Consider the following 21,147-nt stretch of genomic DNA (forward strand, 5'->3'; position numbering starts at 1 on the left):
AGCTCTGGGGACCCTGCTGTGCCTGTAGGAAGAACATTCTGCCTCTCCCGGGACTTAACAGGCTCCAGGCAGGCAGCCGCTCGAAAATGACAGGACCACAGTATTACCTGCAGTGATAACATTTATTGAATTAACCACATTGTAACAGCAATGGAGGCGGGAGGCACTGGCCCGGCAGGAAGTAGTCAGGCCGTAAACACCGAGTGATATACAAGGGGACCAGCAGCCCAGCATGTGACAAAGGACAAAGCCCAGGGGACTCTGGACAGCAGCAGACATACACATCCACCTAATAAAAAACAAAGTCATGTGTGATAGTACTCTCTTGAATCTTTCCTCATAAATCGTAACATGTGTTTAACACACACTTAACCATTGCTAAAATCAGCAAGAGCTAATACAGTGCTCCAACTTAATAAGTTGATAACAGTTGTCCTGTTTCCAGTTCACAAAGGAACTAAATAGTTTTGTTCCGAGGTGCCTGGGGAGTGCCATTGTGCCGAGAGGCCTTTCTAGTAACTTCTTCCTGCTAGGTGTCCCAACACAGGACCTTCAGCAGGCAGCAGGGGAGGCAACTGGGGCTCCCAGGTTGCCCTGCTCTCCTGTCGGCCCAAGGGTTGCCCTCAAAGTGGCCATCTCAGGCTTCTGCCCAGGAGGCTGGCTTTTCATGAAGTGATGGGCTACTGAGTGCACACCCCCTGCCTGCCACGTTTAGGAGTCAGTCCAAAACGGAATAAAACAGCAAGGCTGCTGTGCTGGGCAGTCCCCAGGCACTCTCGAAAGCTCTGCCTTTAGCTCACATGCAGAGGGGGTGAGCCCATTTCTGGTAACAGCCGTTGAAAGAGGACCCACCAGTAGCTTCACCTGCACAATCCAGGTGTTGGGTTGGTGGCTGAAGAGAGGCTCAGGTGGAAGCAGAACTAGGGTGTCATAGCATTTGGTTCATGTGAAGCTGACGAGTGTCTGGTCTCGAGAGATGGTGTTTTACAACACTGACCTGTGGCCCACGTAGTCATGGTTGCTGCTGCCGCACAGAACACTGGCCAAAGGGAGCCATCGACTCCATGGGCTGTAGAAGACAGTGGCACCAGGGAGACAAGGGAACCAGGCTGCCGCTGATGGAGGGGCCACAGCACTTTCTACGCCACACCTTCTATGACAGCTTGGCCACTCCAGGAGGCTACCAACCAGATCCTGCTCTGTCACTCCCAACTTGTCCCAAACCAGCCCTCACAGAGCCCTGAGGGTCCTGAGGGTGAGTCTTAGGGCTGCACACCTGTCGGTGTGAATGTTCCAGTGGAGATCTTAGGCTAAGAACAGAAAAACGTCCCATAGCCAGCTTTCCAGATACCAGGAAGTGCCACCATGCCATTCTGCCCCCAGTCAGAAGCAGGCTGTGGACCTCTTATCAGCTTGTACTCTCGTGCAGGCAAACTCGGGCACCAAGTAACCAAAGCACCTTTCCTCTCAAGATCACAGGCCATGGAAGAGCCACTCAGGTGCATTCTCTGGGATCCCACTGACCATGGGTGCTAGGTCTGCAAGCCCAGGTTAGGAAACAAATACCTGGGCTGGTCTGAATGATCCATGCTTTGGGGTCACCCATGCAAAGCTAGTCTTCCTCCTTGGCTTCTTTAACACATAGGCAGTGGCCCAGAGAGTTGCCAACTGCTACCATCTCAGAATAATCTCTCCGTGAGGGAAGGACTAGGCAAAAGGGTCTGGCTACTTGTCCACCCCAGATGAGACAACATCCACCTTGAGGTTCATAGCTCACTGTATTTATTGCAAGGAAGCCCAGAAATCAACTCTATTACCACTTCTGGGTCTTTTCCCAAGGGCCCTCAGACAACAGCTTTTGGATACAAACATCTAACAGTCTCAGGTCTTAAAAAGAACCAGATGCACAGCCTGATCTGACTGCAACAAACAGGCATGCCTCTGGCTGAATGTTCTTACTGGGTGTCAGCATTTTACCACGACCTGTGTCATGAACACAGTGTCCTTGTGTTATTTCAGATTGTGGTGGAGTGGAGGCCCGAATCTTAAGGTCTGGTCGACTGTGGTGATTCTATTATCTCTTGCTCCTGTGAGTGTAGTCTCTGCTAGACCCCAAACCTCCTGTCATTCAGCAGAAGCCTTTGGGTGGGGTGCTGTGAGTGGGGTGCATCCTAAGACCCCACACTCATTTCGATGGTTCCAAGTTTTGGCCACCAGGTTTTGCTCACTTAAGTATCCTCTGCATCCCTGCCTCCCTCTGTCACCCTCTGGCAAGGTGGAAAAGCAGGGTGCATGAAAACAGAGGTTATGGTCCTTAGTCTTGAAGAGGAGGAAATACCATCTTAAAACTAACTTGCACAGGAGTGACTTGCCAAGGATGCTGGTTGGAGAGAGGAGCCAAGGAGTGCCTGCTTCCCTAAAGAGACAGAGCACCCTGCTGATGGGGTTTACATAGCTGGTGGCTTAGCATTGGGACTGTGCTTGGGAGTCCAACTTCCCCTACCCAAGGAGACTTGCAATTCTATTCTCAACGGGCAACACAGAAACCACTGGAAAGTGGAGCCAGTCCTATGCAGGCATGGGCTTAAAGGAAGACCCAGGCAGGTGGAAGGTACCCTTGTACCCTGAACAGGCCTTTGCTCCCAGATATAAAACACTGAAGACGACAAAATGCCACCTGTGTGGGAAACGTGGCAAGACAGAGGCCAGCCAAGGACATAAACACAGTGTTCCTTTGAAGACACAGAAAATTCAAGTAATTTATTTAAAAACTGCTTACTTTCATCTTGAAATATATATGTATATATGTTTGCTTTAGAATGCTCATATTGCAGCATGATTCTCATGCACTTTAAAGTACTTTATGTAAAAACACCAACCGAGGCAGCAAGAGCATGGCTCTGACTTCATCTGGGTACCATTCAGGGAGGACCTCCCCTCTCCTAAGTGCAGACGACTTACTAAACCGAGGCCATTGTTTGCAAAGTCTTTACCCACAGCTGCATCATCTGATGAGCCTGCTCCCCTGAAACCCAAGTTTTGCTCAGGAGCAGAAATTGGAAACTGCTCGGGGTCTTGGGTCACCAGCCCTCCTGCTTAGGCAGATGCTTGCTTCTCTTTGCCTTCATTCCCATTCCAGTGACCATCAGCAGGAGCAGGTGATGAGGTCACAAGATTTCAGTTAGGTTCCAGCGAGGATCAATGTTACCAATGTGGCAGGGAGGTAAGCTTCAGCACCTTCTGATGCCACTGTCCCCCACTCTCGAGGTAGCCTTGCAGCAGGACTTGGGAGCCAATGCTCGCCTGGAGTTCTGTGTCTGGATTCCCAGCCAAATATGTAGCGATAAGCTGAAGTGTCACGCAGAGCCAACAGCTGCCCTGTGGTGGCTTCTGGGGAGGACCACGTGGGCGGGGACTGGACACAGACAAGCTTACACACAAGCACGCAGGAGCCACACTGAGAGTTCACATTCAGCCTTGCTGATTGGTGCTGTCCCTGGGTGGGATGTCTGGAGGCTGCCCTGGGGAGTGGCTACCTTCTGCTCAAACACCTCTGGGACCCTTCCCTAGCTTTGGTGTGTGTCTCAGCTATGCACAGGACTGTGAGCCTAACTCGCCAGAGATGCTGTTCTTCTATGAAAACCACAGTTGTGAAAAAGAAAATACTGTTTCTAAATAAACAGAAAAATACTCTGAGGCACTGCAGTACCAGACTGATGCTGAAGGTGTGCCCAGCAGACACCTGCTGGGAGATCTGGATACTGTGCTGCTGTCTGCTGCCCTCAGATGAGGCCTGTGAAGGGAGTCTTTTCTGCACTTCAATCACTGGTTTAGAAATGCAGACCCTTACAATTTCTAAATTGCTTATGGACTATGCTGTGAATATTTCACAATTTAAAACATGCAGAATGATATACCTGCAGAATAAAAGACAGCTGAAATTAAGTTCTTTTTCAATAAAAAAAGATTTCAAATGATTTTTTTAATTGTGGGAAAGATAATTAGTGTGATATTTTTGTCTAATAGCTCAAACCTACCCTACACCTAACACCTACTGAACTTGGACTGTGCTCTGGGAGGGAACTCCAGCTTGCAAGGTATCAGCAAGCATAGCCCCCAGTGCACCCTGCCCTCCAGTGTGGAATGTACCAGCTGGGGCTTACACCATGGACTCTGTCTCCACCAACCCCCGAACGCCCCCTTTCCGAGACAGCTTTAGTACAGTGGGCTTTTCACTGCCTGCTCCACCCTCGCCTTCGCCAGTGGGCCCTGAGGACAGGCCTTTTTGTTCCTCCTTAGTTTCTTCTGACACCTCAGGGTAGATGACCAGAAAAGTGGCTGTCAGGAAGCCCAGGAAAGAGCCCACAGAGGCCACTATGGGGATGACAACGATAGTATTCACAGCGTCGACCACGCCCCCAAGGGCGGATGCAACCAGGATCTGGGAGATGTAGACCTGACAGGAGAGGATGGCGCAGTCAATGCCAAATCCACGCTTGGAATTCCCCGGACTGTGGTGGACATACTGCAAGAGAAGGGACACAGGTGTGAGGACAGACAGACAGAAGGTGGCCTTCATCAGTACCTCACGGCTGTGAACACTGACTGCACTGAGAGAGGAGACATGCTTGCCTGAGTCAGGCAGCTAGCAACTGCCAAGCTGGATCCTCCAGAGCCCAGCCTGGCACCGGGCAGTAAGGACATAGGGAGGAGCACAAAAGTAGTTCTACAACCTAATAAGGACTTTATTCCCCAGAATACCACGGCACCAGGTGCCCACCTCACCCTGGAGATCTCCTTGGAGAACAGGGAGCTCAAGTCACTCATGTGCACGTGGGCTCAGGCGACAGAGCAGGGAACACCAGCAGTTTTGTTTGTCCATGTTTCTTGAATACAATATAAAAGCATACCTGAGCAGGACATGGCTACACTCACCCCAAGTCTCCAAAGGAGACTTGTCCTTGAGATATGGGGGCCAATCTACCCAGAAGATAGAAACCACACTCAGATTTTAGACTTGTGTATACCACAGTCAGAGGGAAATTTTAAACACACCTTCTAGAAACCAGAAAGAACAACAGAAGAGAACCCCACCTTACTCAACCAACAGAGAGAGGCCACAAGAGGGCAACATCCATTTCACCACATATGGGACATGCTGGGCCACAGATGGTGTAATCAGTTAATGTAAGGGCTGAATTATATGTGTATGCTTTCTCTGATTTTGACTATTAGAAACCAGTCCGCTATGACCATCAATAAAAACTCCATGTCAGAAATTCACCATCATACTGCTGAATAATCCATGGGTTCAAAATAGAAACCAAGATAAAAAACAAAACATAAAAATCTGTGTATGTATGGAGACAGATGATCTGTATACGCGCGCGCGCGCGTGCGTGCGTGCGTGCGTGCGTGTGTGTGTGTGTGTGTGTGTGTGTGTGTGTGTATGTGTATGTTAGCACAGGTGTCTCTCTTCCTCTGCCATTCCTAACCCTGGTCTCTGAATAGTCTCTCACTCAATGGAAGTCTAGGTTTTGAGCCCCAGGGACTCTGTCTTTGCCCCCTTGGCACTCGGGTTGTAATGATAGGCACATGGTACCATAGCCCAGGTCAAACATGGGTCCTGGAGATCTGAATCCAGATCCTCATGCTTGGACATCAACTTTATCCACTAAGCTATTTCCCCTAGACCTTAGAAAACTCTTTGAAAAAAAATGTTAAAGTAATACATTAGCTGGGTACGGCTATCCATATTATGGACGTCAGCACTCGCAGAGGCAGGCGGATCTCTGTAAATCCAGGCCAGCCCAGAACACCGGTGAGACCCTATCTCTGAAGGAAAGAGAGAAGCTGTGTACTGAAAGCTCTCGAAGTACATGGCAGCTGGTCTGTAGTCCTAGGACTCACTCGGTGGAGGCAACAGGATTTCTGTGCGTTGGAGTCCAGGCTGAGCTCCATAGGAATTCGGGCTACAAGGTGATAGCTAAGGAGCTTATGGTGCTCAACATTCAGACCTCCCACAGACCTGCCTACTTTAAAGAAGAGTGAACCAGAGAGAACTGGCCAGAGGCATAGTACATGCACTCATGTGGCTATGTGGTGACAATGCAGACAGGGTGGAAGGCCTTGTGACCCAAAAACACCCACCTGGGGGAGGGATGTGAGAGTCTAACTCCACTCCCTCCAGCTATACTCGAACCTACAGGAGACAGTGGGAAGTGCACAGATGTCTGGGATCAGTGTAAGTCCTGCCATACTACACAAGCCACACAGAATGAGGCAGATCAGAAAATGTTAGTCTAGTTATAGGAAGGTCAGACACAGGTTCAAGTGAAGTCAGCGTATCAGGAAGAGGGGCTTCTAGACACTGGTCACCATCTTTCTTGGTCTGGGTGATTCTTCTGTATGATTCACTTCTGAAATGCTAGCAAGTGGTTTAGTCTCGACAGTTATGAACTCTGCAGAGTACATCTATAAAACACCACCACCGTTAGCTTTCACTAGAAGTGGGGGATCAAAGATGTGCGCCAGCATACCGGTACATGTTTGCTTCTTTCTTTTCAAAATAAGGTCTTAAGTACCCTTGACTGGCCTTGAACTTGCTATAAAGGATCTGGCACTGTGGCATTCACCTTCCTAGTGCTGGGTGTATAACTGGCTCCAGTCCCTTTACACAGGGCAAAAACAGTGGTAGCCCAGAAGCAGTCAAAGCCACGGAAGTGAAGGGCACTGAGGCTGCTAGATCAGGAGCCCAACAGTAAGCCTAGAAAGGGAACTGCCCACAGTGGGGAAGATGACAGTAGAGGGGATTGTGGGTCCAAGGGGCGGGATGGTCAGAGGAGAGAGACCCTGTGGCCAGGGAATGACTAGGCAGCTGTCGCCTTCATCAGAAGAGAAGACAGAGAGGACTGCAGAACACTGAGGTGGCCTTATCACCACCTTCACTCAGCATCCTTAGACTGGCTGTACCTCCTTGATGTCATGGTAGTGCCCTAGGAGGGCATAGGGGCAGTAGGAGATGCTCATGGAGACGACACCCATGGTGCTGATGGTGACCATGGCTACGTAGACATTGGGAAACATGGCCATCACAGCGGTGCCCACAGAGAAGCCCAGTGTTCCCAACATGTAGATGATCCTGATGCTCAGGTCATAGTTGTCCAAGTACTTCTGTAGCAGGGCTGTGGAGAGGGTCACAGGGAACATGACTTAGCTGGTGTCCACACACCCCCTTTACCTCCAACACTGCCTCCCTCTGGTTGAACCTAGGCCTTCAGGCATATAGTCTCCTGCCCACCTGAACCATGCCCACCTGGATTCCCCCAGGCTCTAGCATTTCTGAAAGCAGCCAGCTCTCTGGCCTCCATGGTACGCTGACAACCCACTCAGGTCTCCTTGAGAGAAACCTCTGGCCTTTCCCTTGCCACTCTGGGTTCCCAGTACTCAAGGTCAGTCTGAGGATCCTGCCTCCTGATTGGGTCCTCACAGGTGTCGCCTCCTTCAGGAAGCATCTGTGCTGCAGTAGATCGGTGATGGTGGTATGGTCCCTGTCACTTGGCTGACCTGCCCCACCCTCCCTGCTTCAACTACAGATCGGGCAAAGCTGACTTCCATTCCAGGTTCAGGCTGAATATGGGCAGATAGGAGTGCAGACTCCAACCCTAACTCTTCAAGTTTTGGGACTGATAGAGGAATGCTACCTTAGTATGAGAGTCTATCACCCCACCCATCAAGGCTCCTGTCCTTGACAGGCTGGACCGTTCCACTGCCCTTCAGACTGCTGGGCCCCAGATAGGGCTGGCATGCTAGGGATGTCATGCTAATAAACAGGTCCGTCCATGCTACACAGTGTCATGAAACAGCATTCAGGATAGCCTCCCAGCCTCAGAAACACCTGATCCCAGGCCACGGCAACCAACTTGAACAGCTTTTTCTCTATGGAGGCAAAGGTCAGGATCCTGATACTCTGGTCGAGCCTTCTCACCTGAGCAGATAGCACCAGTAGCAGCGTAGATGACCAGGCCCCAGCAACCCATCTTCACGCCAGCGTTGTAGGCATGCCACTTGGTGGAGTTGGAGGGGGCCTGTTTGTAGAGAGAGGAGGTTGAAGGCATTTGCCGCCCTCAGGGCAGAGATTACTCTGCACTCCCGTGCAGGCAGTCTGAGAGGTGACAGACACTAGTGAGAGGAGAATCAACCCAAGTCCAGGTCAGTATCTGGTAAGCTACTTCCAGTCCCTCCCAGGCCACATGCGACTCTGTTGCCCACAATGAGATGTGGAATGCTGCCGGTAGCCCTGAAATAAGGTTGGTCTGGACCTGCAGACATGACTCTGCCTTCTCTGAGCTGCCATGCTAGCACCTGAAAAAGGTATAACAGACCATTGTGGCTACCTACACAGCCACAGTGTGAGCCCAGAAACACTAGCAGGGCCTGGCAAGAATAAAAATAGGCTGTTAATTTGACAGCTGAACCAGCACTCTGTTCACAATTTTCAAAGTGGTTCTGGTCCTCTGAAGGTACCTGGCATCATAAATGGTCATCACAGACCCCACTGCAACAACTTTGCCTCAGCGTGCGACTGAGCATGTATACTGGCCAGCTGCCTTCTGGGCATTCCCTGACCCACATGGCCATGTGGATGCAGGTTCACAAGAGGCCCTGACATGGAAGCTGCCTAGTTCTCTAGACAGGGTAAGTGGTAGCCCTAGGGAACTCACCTGGGGGTTCCCTTTGAAGATAACCTGGCCCATGAAGTCAGTATAGAAGACAGCCTCTGCGATGACGGAGAACCAAGTGAGTAGGTGGCAGAGGCAGAGCCACATCAGCTCCTTGGGCATCTTCAGCATGGACAGCCACAGCAGGCGCACAGTGGTCTCTGTCTCACCCTCCTCACTCTCCGTGTCCCCACTGGAGGCAGTGGCCCCACTCTGGTTGCGGTGCCGGGAGCGCTGCCGCTGCTGCAGCTCATACAGGTCGCTCATGCTTCGTGATGGCTTGATCAGGACCACTGCATTGGCCCGGCGGTAGCGGTAGCAGTGGGACCCAATCTTGCCATAGTAGGAGAAGGTGCTAGATGCCTGCCTGTGAAACATGTGCCTACGCCGTCTCATGGAACCAGATGTGATGGAGGGCTTCAAGTCTACCTTAGATCGGATGAGGGAGTTCATTGGTGGGGAGCCTCTCCCATTTGGGACTTTAGCTTCATTCAAGTGATTATCAAGCAACGTGTCGTCCTCCTTGGTGGACTCCCTGAGGAACGTGGACAGGCGGGGCAGCTTGGCCCTCAGGAGCTCTTGGCTGGTGCTCTGGGGGGTGCTGGGGTAGGAAGCATCTTGGAAGATGGAGGGCTCGATGTCATGCAAGAAGAGCAGCTGAGGCTCCATGTCCAGTGTGGCATCAGCCATGTGCAGCACCGAGTCACTCTTGCTGCGCACGATGTCCACATCAAGGTAATCCAAGGACAGCTCGTGCTCTGACTGCACCTCATCTGGGAATGAGGGGCTGCCATCCTGCATGCCCCCACCAAGGGAGCTGAGGCGGGTAGCAGGAGCTGGGGCACCAGGCTGGACACTGGTGCTGGGCAGGGTAGCATCCTCAGACCCCCGGTCCTGCTGTGGGCTGTACTGTTCCTCTTCAATGCTGAAGAGATGCAGAGCCACCGACACTGAGAAGATGACGGCAGCAAAGAAGAACAGCACCTGGTTCTGGGTCTGGAACCAGTCACCTAGGAAGGTCTGCGTCCAGTCCAGTCCACCTAGCACATAGCCGATGGCCCCGCCAAGGCCTGTAGGTAGAGAGGGGACAGTGAGCCCCAGCTGCAGCACAGGGCTGTCCCTTACACAGGGTTATGTGCAGATCAGTGAGATGGAAAACGAAAGGACAGCTGAGACAACAGAACAGAACTCAGGGAACTGCACAGCTCTTAACACTGGCCTAACATTCCCAGTCAGAAACGAAGACAGCAGGAGTCTTGGGCCCAAAGCAACCCTAGTGCACCCATGTGTTCTCCTCCAGATGGGGGACAAAGGCTGGGCAGTGTCTACCTGGTAGCCACGTCATCCAGGCAGGCCTCATTCCCTATTGCTCCTCTGTCCCTTTATCCTGCTGGGTTCACTTGTTAAGTGAGTCCCAGTAGAACCTAAAGCCCTGTCACTGATCACCACCACCAAGGACCACAGACCCCCCCCCCCAGCCCACCTGGGCCTAGTATGGGTTTTTACCAGCAGAGAAGGCGTGTATGTTGAGGGCCATGTCTTGCTCCTCACTGTCTACCACATCCAGCAGGTAGGCACGAATGGGTCCCTCAGTTGCATCGGCACTGAAATCCAGGACCACCACTCCCAGCACCGTGAGGACAATGCCAATGGGCTGCCGGCTGGGAACGTCGCCGAGCGCCAGACCTGGACAGAGTGTGGGGAAGCAGTCATATGCCAGTGCCAACTGGCAGGCTTCTCAGGCAAATGCTTTTAGGATAGTGGTAAAAGTTCACCCCATTTCTGTGGTTTGTGGGTGTCCCCTTTTGCCCAGCCCCCAAGAGCTCCCTCTCTTAGAAAGTATTTATTTTTATTATGAGAGTTTTGCTTGCATGTGAGGATGTACATCTTGTGTGTGCTTGACGTCTGCAGAGGTCAGAAGAGGGCATCAGATCTTTTGGACCTGAAGTTACAGATGGCTGTGAGCCACTATGTAGGTGCTGGGACTTGAACCGGGGTCTTTTGCAAGGGCAGCAATGCTCCCTATTATGCTATCTCTCCCTCCTCTGCCAACCAGGCAACAGTGGCCACTGGCAGGTAAAGTACTGGCATCAGCATCAGTGGCTGTGCAAGGACCACTGCCTCCATCTCTATAAGGATGCTCTCTCCTCCTCTGCCCACCACACTCCCCTGTGCTATGTTCTGAGTTGGCTGGCTCTGCCTTCGCTTCCAAACTAGACAGTGGCTGTGAGTACATAAGGCCACACCACCTTGGCAGGCATGCTGAGTCTCTAAGAAGGCTGTCTGGACCCAAGGAATCACCAGACCTGAGCCCTTGTTAGCTCACGCTGGGACCAACCTTCAGAACTAGAGGTGGGGCAAAGACAGGTCTGGCCATGAAGTACAGCCTTCAGACTATACCTTGACATGCTGGCCCGTGGATTGCCCAGGAGGCCCCACCGGCAAGGGAAGGGCTCAGGCTGAAGTGCTGGTGCCTCCAGACTGGCTATATGTGGATCACCTGTGGCAAGGGCCACCCCAGGGTTACTCTTTATACATGTCACCGCATAGAGGAAAGTAAAGAAATGCTTGAAGGTGACAATAGGCCTAGGGCTGGCAGCAAATACCAGGAAACTGTCACCTGCAGACTCCTAGATGGGAATCATCTCTGGTGGAGGATCTGCCTGGTACAGGTATGACTCAGCAAGGAGATGCTCAGGCCAAGAGGAGAATGACCCAAAGCTGCTACAGACTGTCCCTATCCTGGCTCTCAGAGCTGTGACTGCCCCCTGGAGGTGGTCTTGTGGGGCCTTCTCTGTCCACAGCCCTGCTGCCTCTGGAACTTGGGCAGACCTATGCGTTAGAACACACGTTGCACTTTTTTTTACCAGAGGAGTCAAATAACAAGGCTTTGTTTCCACCAGTTCCGAACGGTGCCCGTAAGGCAGAAAATATTTTCCCACAGAGTAGCTTTAATTAAAAACAAAACAGAAAGAGGCAAAACAACACGAGGCATGAACCAAGAAAACAAACACCAGACTGGGTTCTGGACATTTTCAGTACCATGTCTAAGAAAAGGAGAACAAAAAAGAAAAGATAATTTCTGAAATCACTCTGGAAACAGGACGTGGTGTCAGATACGCATTAAAAACAAGCCATCACAACAGGAAGCGTTTCCCTGTGAACAGGTTCCTCCAGCTTTCCCATGTGGGGCTGGCTCTACTGCCAAGCTCCCTGCTACCGTCTCCACTAGGAGGTCCTCAGCATCCTGAGCTGGTTCTTGCACAGTGACCCAGTGAAGTCACCAGATAAGGCCCCCCCCAATGCACATACTAATGCAAGCTCAGCAAACACTCACCTATAGCAGAGCCGTTGAGGAAAAGTGCAACACCAATGAGGACCCCCACACACAGCACAAGGATGAAGGGCCGCCGGCGGCCCCAGCTCAGGGTACAGCGGTCGCTTGCAGAGCCAATAAGCGGTGTGAAGATGAGGCCAAGAACGGGGCTCAGGAACCAGGTGAGGCTGTAGTACTTCTCGGGGAGGCCTGTAGGGACGCACAGCCTATCACTTGTCATGTACACCCCACATAGACACATATTCTCACTCCCTCAAGCCTCCTCAGGATACACCTTTTCCCTAAGGCTCCTTTGGAATTGAAGATGCTAGACAAAGAGGGTACTCCAGACCTTGGAGCCCATACTGGGCTCTACCTGAAGGGCCACCATGTTGCTGGTACTGAGCAGGGCTGAGCTACTCAGGTATGGTCCCGTCCTCTGTGCCGTACTTATGGAAGTGGCACAATGTCTTGGTTGCAGGAATAAGAACCACTCAATTTTGAACCTGACTGAGAAAAATCTATTACAGACAGTCTCGCCAAGGGTCTATAGAGTTACCTCGGCAGTGGGTGCCCTGAGCCATGGAGTGGTAAAAGCCCACATGTATCCACCGAAGCTAGGAGCCACAGCCAGCACCCAGTGCCCCTTCTTCCATTTAGCTTTCCAGACTGTCCAGGCATGACACGGTGAGTGTGGCGGAACCTGGACAGCCTGACATCAGAGTCTATGCCACCTTCCTGTCATACAAATTCAAACGTGGTGCCAACAGAGCAGACGAATGATGGCCCTGGGCACAGGCCAGTGCTCTGCAAAGTGACTGGAATGTATGAGGACAGCCACCAGCAGCTCTGATGAGTACTACAGAGACCCTTGCACCTGACCACATACAACACCGCCCTCGAGTGACATGTAAAAACTCGGTAAGGAGCTGCTACTACAGGTCAAAGTGCAGTGGGTGGATGCTGGGTAAGCATGGCACACTGTGTCCTAGATGTGCAGAGGAGGCCTTGAGTGTCATCACGAGATCAACGAGACTCCCCACTTTACAACGACCCAAAGCTTGCTTAAAATCACTTCACCATTTCATCAGACAAGCATTCACACTAAGGACACTGAGGAAACAGACTCATGTTGAGCTGGCAAGAAAAATAAACGTGTGGGAGGAAAGCATGTCAAGGGAGGAAGCACCTTGCAGAACCTCGTGCCATGGCGCCATTAGGTACCAGGGCACTCCGCCAGGGTCTAAGGTGTGTGTTCTGACCTCTGCAGCCATGCCTGGCTACAGGAAAGCTACATCTGATCCTATCCCAAGTCAGCAGGACAGACAAGAGTCAGAGAACTAAAGTCTGCCCATTGAGCTCCTACAGACAAGCCGAGTTCTAATGGTATGGGGTCCTCAATCTTACTAGGCAAGGCACTCAGTGAGCTGTTCTGCCCCCCACCCTGCCGCCAGCCCCTCAGTAAAGCCCATATCATGTGTCCTGTGTCTCTTAGCACAATCCCTTCTCAAAATAACCCAGAGCAAACAAGGCAGTCTGAGATTCAGGGGAGGGGGAAGCACCCTGAGCTTCCCACTGATCATGCCACCAAGTCAAAAGTAGATAAGAAGCTCAATTCGCTCAACTCAGTCTTTTGGGCACGGGGCATCTTCATGGGCCCTGGAAGAACCTTAGCAGGCTTGTCCTTTCCTGCCTGGAGCAACTGTCTTGCTGTCACTGCCCCAACACCTGAGGAATGGGGTAGGACGATCCCTTTAGGCTCACAGTGCCCTACCTACCCTAAGCATAGGGCTCCATACCATACAGACTCAGCAGTACTGAGTTTGTCCCCATCAGGTTATAGCTTCATGAAGACACTGAGACAAACAAGTCCCCTTTCCCCTTTCCAGTCAAGAGCCAGACAGGACGTATAGAGTTTTGCTGACTCAAACAAGCTGGGAGACAAGGCCCTCTCTCCTCCCACAGTCCCTCTTTAGAACGGATACTGTGCTGTTGCTGTTGTACGGTGTCTCTCAGCAGATACCCTTAACCCAGATGCCCTCACTGCCTAGGGCCAGCAGTATGCCCCCAATACCAAGCCTGTTTGAGACAGCAAGTCCCCACAGAACAGAACTCTCCCAGTGACATGACAGTGCCAACACCAATGGACCCTGTGGCCCCACCACCCTGGCCACCAGGAGGCCCAGGCATCAACCCTTAGGAACACACACCTTGGCAAAGCTTGGCAGGTTACATATATAGGTAGACAGGAGTCACAGATAACTGACAGGTTCAAGAAATGTATGCAGGAAGTCTGTGACATCTAGCAAAGGGTCAAGAACAACCGCAGACAGTAGTAGAACCTGACTGAGCAGGCTTGTCCTTTCCTGCCTGGAGTAACTGTCTTGCTGTCACTGTCCCAAAACCCAAGGAATGGGGGAGGACGATCCACTCAGGTCCATCTGTGGGCTGTAGGATGAACACACGCAGTGCAGAACAAGCCCGGCTGTACCCAAAATGGCCTTCAAAGAAAGCAGCCAACTGGCTACTAAATGAGGCCATGCACTGATGGGGCAGCTAATGAGAGTCCATGAATAGTACTGGCTCCTCCAGGTGGGCACGGCAACCAGAATGTCCAGGAACAGAGACAAAAGCATCATCCCAGAGACCTTGGACCAGTTGTCACTACTTTTACAAGAAGTGACAGCTGTAGCCATCACACAGCCCAACAGCTTCGGTTCCGGAATCAGGGAGAAAACTCTGTTGCCCAAGGCCATGTGGCCTACCACATACATCTTACAAAAGACGGCTGTAATACTGACACAAAAGACATAAAGGAGCTGGAGAGATGGTTCAGCAGCACTGGCTGCTTGCTCTTCTAGAGGGCCCCAAATCTACATGTCAGCTCATAACTCTCTGTAATGCCAATCCCAGGGGTCCCACGCCTTTTCTGGTCTCCATGAGCACCACACATGCATGTGGTTACATAGACAAATATGCAGGCAAAATACCTATAAATAAATTAACTTTAAAAAAAGCTTTCTAAATTCAAGTCTAATGTCTGTAAGTTTTATGCAGTTAGTCTGTCTGCTGGAGTCCGGCCAGCTTTTGCTGTGTTGATTAGGAATGCCTCAGTTAGCCACTTAGCTGACACTGTTGTGATCTGCAGTACCTGTGACAGGACAGTGACCAGGCACAACAGCACTCCAGCCCAAGTCCTCTCATGGAAGAGGTACAGACCTGGGTGAGGCCTCCACATGGTGCTAACAGCCATAAGGCGGTGACTGGTTGCTCGTGGGGTTGGTGATATACCAGGCCCAGCACTGTGTGCTGGAGGAATCCAGAATCCCACTGGAATAGGACATCTGGCTAGGCAGTTGTGAGCTCAGCTGTGGAGGACTGAAGGAAGCAGTACTGGCTAGAGAGACCCAGGGCTGTGCAAAACAAAGAGAGGGGCCAAGGACACAAGCACAGGGACACAGCACCAGTGGTGGCATTACAGCTGCTTTTTGTCACCACAGTCTACTCAGGAGTCCATCTTAGACTCCAGACCCTGGCCTCCAGGAAACCAAAAGCCATTTTAGCTTCCTGTGTGAAGGCTGTCAAGACTCCAACTAGGCAACAGCACTCTGTTCTACCACACATCTCCAGTGCTGCCCAGGGTGAGCAAAAGGTGCTGCGACCCCCAACACTTGGCTGCCAGCACCCACATCCCTGGGATGCCTCAGCCAGGCGATTCCCAGAAAAGCCCTAAACAAACACAACAGCTGTCCCTAGTAAATAATTTTTGTTTTTTTTCCAGGCAAAGGTTGAACAACAATGGTGGGACCCGGAAGGTTCCCTGTTCACAGGAAATACTCACTGTGTCACTATGTGTACATGGGACAGCCCACTGTAACATTTGGGTCACATGCAGAGGTTTCTATTCACAAGGGCATTTTTGATAAACTGGTGTTTAGTGGGGGAGGGAGGCTGGGAAACCGGCCTATAAATATTTAAACAAAAGGTCCAGGATGGGAATAAGAACTCATTCTTTCTCTCAATGGACAAGCCTGCAAGGCCAGATAGGTTTGTACTCCTGGACAAAACCCCATGATAACATTCGCTGGTGAGAAATTCTTCGTGGGAAAAGCTCAGCATCCTTGAGTGACCTCAGGAATCTGACAGCAAGCTCACTGTGAAACCACTTCAGGGCAGCCTTGCTAAGGCTACGGCATAAGGAAAATGGGCTACCTGCCATAGGCCAGGTGCCATCCTCACGGTTACCATGCCAGAACTTAAGCAAGGGCTGCTGAGACCCTGGGGCCTCTCTAGGCAGGGAGGGCCTGTGCTGGGGGAATGTACATCTCCAGCTAAAGGCAGGACCAGAGAGCTTCAAGGAACATTCTAAAGTCATCAGTGCCAGGGGAAGACAAAGAAAGAGTGAAACCAGAGTGCTCAGGTGGTTTCTCCTAGCTGTTTCAAAAGGTTGCCATGTTACCCACAGCATGATTCACACACAGCTCAGTCACACAGCTGTAAGGAAGGGTTCAGGGAAGACCACATATACTTGTCATCCTAGCACTTAGGAGATAGAAGAGAAAATCGGGAGCTCATACCATCCTTGTCTACATAGCCAGTTCATAGCTAGCCTGGGACACATGAGACCTTTCCTTTAAAAACTCCCTCTAATTCTCTCTCCAAAGAGAAAGCACAGGCTCAGGAGGCCGGCCCACTGTGGGGGCACAGATCCCCATGAATGCCCTCTGAACTCAGACATAGCTGTCTGCACGTAATGCACAGGCCTGGCTCCACAACACTGATTCAGACTAGGATGCAGTCTAGGAAAACTCAAAAAGCTAAAGCCACTTTATCTTGCTATGAAAGGACATCATGCACATGGCAACATTTCCTCCGATAAAATTCAACATGCCAGACAACAGCACCAGGAAGGAGGACTGAGCATGCTCCATGCTGGGGACCCAGGCATGGATGCTGGACAGTCTCCTCAGCTCTGGTAGTAGCGTTGACAGCCAGCAATGACTCCCACTGCCTTATAAGATGGGTGAGGTATGCACTCCCCTCCTCACCCCCCCCCCACCAACATGAGCCAATCCACCCCAGCAGGTGTACATTGTCATGTTTGGCCCCAGGGAAGCAGAGACAAAGCAGTCTGAGACAGGAGTCCACCTAAGAGTAGAAAGGAATGTCTTACCAGATACCAGTGGGGAATAGTCCTGAGGACGATGGGGTAGCACTGAGCTGGTCTGAGCCCAAAGAAAAGATAGTTAGATGGTAGAAGTGAGAAGCTCAAGACAAACTTCCAGAGCCTTTACAGTACACCAGTGACTAGGACTCAGGGGAAGAAGTACAGGTAGAGGGCTGATGACCCCAGCAAGGAAGCAGGTGCTAGACTGAGTGGTGGGGGTGGGGGTGGGGAAGACGACAGACACAGGACCCCTGGTGCCTTTAGGAACACAGTCTGGTTTTGCTTGTTTGAGTGTTCCTAGGCTACTCTATGCTGGACATCTGTGTAACACTGTACACAGAAATAGGTGCAGGGCCATCTCTGCCTCAGTGGTACCTCTGAATTGTGAGGACTAACAGGAAGACAAAGGAAGAGCCAGGGCAGCACCTTTACCTAGGTCTGAGCAAAGCAGCCTGGCTTTTCCCTCCATTCTCTGATACCTTTTTCCACCCTTCAAAAGGACAGTCTTCCGTTCTCCATGTCTAGGGCTGAAGAGTTCCCAGAGAAGAAAAACTGGACAGGCGGGCCTAGTAGGACAAGACAAAGAACACGAGCAGCCCTCCTTGGAGGGAAGGAATGTTAGAGGAAAGGAGCTATGAAAACCTGCAGAGCAGCCACTGCAGGCCAGCCACGTGGGCAAGGCTCAAGTACCAGGAGAAGCTCAAAGGTATCTGGTCTGAAGATGTAGGGCACCAGAAGGGTAAGCAAACTTAGGGGATGATTTATGGGGCTCAGAAACCTGTGTATCCAAGGGTTCATCAAGTCCCCCAAGGTCAAATGCCAGAAAAGCACAAGGCTATAGAACAAATGGTCACTGGGTAACCCCTGCCTGGACTGGTAGCTCTGTTGAAGGTGACCCGGGTTGGAAGGACACCTCAGACTTAATTCTTTATTAAGGCTACAGACTCAGTGCTTTTGTTTTCAGAGTTTCAATTTCCCCAGACAGGACATGGGAAAATAGGCCTTCATGCAAATTCTCTGCCTCCCTCCATACCCTCCTGGGTATTACTGTATTCCTCCATCCAAACTAGCTCTTAAGACTTTTTAACCATACCTTGGATCCCCAGGTTGGAGTTCCAGAAGGGGGTGGGCTGTGTACTGTGAACTCTTTAAGCAGATCTGCAGCATGCCTACCTCAGCATAGCCAGACTAAGGCCGGACTCAAGTTTCTTGCCCTGTCATGACTATCCCCTTAAACAGGTGACCCTCTTGTTTGCCCTTCTTGAGCATAAGGTTTATCTGGCATGCCTGGGGCTGCTCTCAAAATGAGTATGTAAAGTGAAACAGACTCTTCAATGCTGGGCTTATCACTGCCTCATTTCCTGTGCAGGTAAACACCTCTGCCCAGGGACACAGGTGTCCGACAGGCAGAAGCCATACCGGGCCTGCCCAGTCAAGTGCTAAACCACTTTTGGCCTGCGCTGCACAGCTAGGAACAGTTGGGTGATAACACTTCACTCCCAGGATCTTGCATTTAGGACGAGATACACATAACCCTGTTCACTATTCATGACTTCCACTGCTCTGACAGCTGACCAGTGGTCACAAGGATACACGTGAGGAAGTCAGGTTGCACCCATGTTCTGGACAAAGGGGACAGCAAAGGACAAAGAACCCAAAATGATCCCCAAGGAGCTGCCAGATCACATGAGGAAAGCCAGCCAAGCTGGGCACAGAATAAAGAAGTGTTACTGGGCTTAGGGTTCTACAAGAGGAAGAGGCAGTGTAACCCACAACTGCTGCTGGGTCAGAAACAAGTGTGGCCTAAAGACAGCACTCACCTTAGTCACTCCTTCACAGGAGAGAGTCCAAACTTCAGGTGTTCAGGAAGAAAGTAAAGTACTAATAGTGACTGTTGCCTGAGCCACTTGCATTTGCCTCAGCCAGCATGCCCTGCATCCAGGGCTGCCTTGGCTGTAAGACCCAAGTCCTACTTGTCCATCCCCTGCTGCCCTCAGTTTCTCTAGGCTTTTCCTATTGTAATCTATCTGCAATGGAACCTGCAGACATGGAGGATGATGGGAAATTCCTTACTCTAATGTTCCCACAAATTACAAACTGTATTAACTTCACTGGGGATGTGGCTCAGTAGCAGAATGCTTGCCTAGCATGTGTGCAAAGCCCTAGTTCTCCTCTACATCACAGCAGAAAGTAAAATAAAAGATAAAAAGAGGAAGCAGACAACCCATTTCACACCAAAGACAAGTACTATTTATAACTGCTTACACAAGTTACATTTGTGGTACTCTTTGTAACTTCAATTTAAACAGTTACCTTTTCTTCCATATTAGGAAAGAACCCAGGGTTTTGTACAAGTCAGCAAGTGGTCCAGTGGGCACCTTCTATACTGATTGCTTTTAAGAATAAAGACAGCTGGCTGGAGAGATGGCTCAGTGGTTAAGAGCACTGACTGCTCTTCCAGAGGTCCTGGGTTCAATTCCCAGCAACCACATGGTGGCTCACAACCATCTGTAATGAGATCTGATGCCCTCTTCTGGTGTGTCTGATGACAGTGTACTCACAGGATAACCAAATAAATAAAGTATTTAAAAAACAAAAAAACACAGCTTTGGTTCTAAGATTTTCCAGATTGCAGGGTGTAATGGAATTCAAGGTCATCCACTGCCACACAATCTGAGCCTATGCTGGACTGTACTTTGTTTAAAAAGCCCACTTCTCCCATGACAACGACATGCCACCCCCCACATCCACACTCTCTGGCTGTGCTGTACTAATGCCTGGCACACAGAAGAAGCACCTCCTGCCGCCTTGGTGGGGTGGGGGTCCTCTGGGTTGCTGATAATCTTGGTCTGTCTATCTTTTCAGCAAATATTTGTAGCATTTTGTTAAGATTTAACTTATTTCTGGCTTTCATCATAAAGTTTTAAATGACCATTTCCTGTAGGAACTGATGTTTTTTTTGCCTTCATTAACCTACTAATGTATGCTTTACATCCTATCACTGTGTTCTGAAACACAAGGGACTCTAACTTTAGCAAGTACTTCTCGAACCACCCGCATCATCACCAGCCTCTCACACAGAGCAATTCCGGCATCTGAGCAAATCCCTGTGAGGCGTACAGGCTATGAGAGCATCCTCAAACATAGTTCTGGTACACTAACTGGTCTGGTCACTGTGTAGCCTTTCCCTTTACTTCTCCTCACTCAGCACTCAGTGTTGCTCAGAGACAGCCTCTACTGTATTCTTCCTGTGCTCAGCTAGGGAACCTCCATCAACACATCCCTATTGTTCCCAATTCTGTCTTTGGGAGACAACAGGGCAGACTCCAGGCAGAGGACATCCAGGGCAAAGCCCACGACCTCTGCCTCAACCCAAGTGCAAGCTTTCTTCTCTGCAAAGTAGCTGTTCAGGTGACATGCCCGGGTGTCCAGGCAAGCCCGGCTTTAGGCTGCCATGTCACTTCCACACCAGGCACACTGCCCAGCACAAACAGGCAGGCACTTAGTAAGAGTCTGACAAAAGAATAACAGCATACGGAGTTCCCTGGGAAAACTACTGCAGTGACTATTTCATTGTTTGTTAAACACAATGATCTGAAATGCAAGGAAATCCAGACTTCCCTCCCAAACACAGCACCGAGCATAAGCTGCTTCCCACTCACTGTGGTTACAATTTGGGGGTTTCTTGCCCTGCCCTCCACATGCATACCATGCATATAAACATACATAAGCATGCACACAGTGTTGCCTTTCAGGGGACCACAGCCCTGACTGTCTGTGGGGCACTCAGGTGTTGGTGGCAGAGGGATTCTTCAGTCTTTCTTGGGTCTCTGGTGGGTGAGAAGTTGCTGGTAAAGCGTACTGGTGTGTTCTATTTTAACCAACCAACAACATGCAGCGCATTTCAGACTGCCCCACTCTTTCCTCCTCCCTAGCACCCACCA

At 50.8% G+C, this 21,147-nt stretch overlaps 1 protein-coding gene across 1 annotated transcript in view; it reads right to left on the reverse strand.

Annotated features, from left to right (window-relative positions):
• Positions 1-215: 215 nt before the first annotated feature.
• SLC45A4 (solute carrier family 45 member 4) overlaps positions 216-21,147 on the reverse strand; it is a 68,158-nt gene continuing 47,226 nt past the window's right edge. Inside the window, exons 3-8 of the mRNA XM_080939185.1 lie at positions 12,058-12,246; positions 10,227-10,406; positions 8,724-9,790; positions 7,988-8,087; positions 6,973-7,184; positions 216-4,525 (exon numbers count right to left, since the gene is read on the reverse strand). Coding sequence (XP_080795311.1) covers positions 4,160-4,525; positions 6,973-7,184; positions 7,988-8,087; positions 8,724-9,790; positions 10,227-10,406; positions 12,058-12,246 — 2,114 coding nt within the window. The 3' untranslated portion in view covers positions 216-4,159. The remainder of the gene's footprint in view (positions 4,526-6,972; positions 7,185-7,987; positions 8,088-8,723; positions 9,791-10,226; positions 10,407-12,057; positions 12,247-21,147) is intronic.

Source organism: Micromys minutus (genome assembly GCF_963924665.1).
Source record: "Micromys minutus genome assembly, chromosome: 27".
NCBI lineage: Eukaryota > Metazoa > Chordata > Mammalia > Rodentia > Muridae > Micromys > Micromys minutus.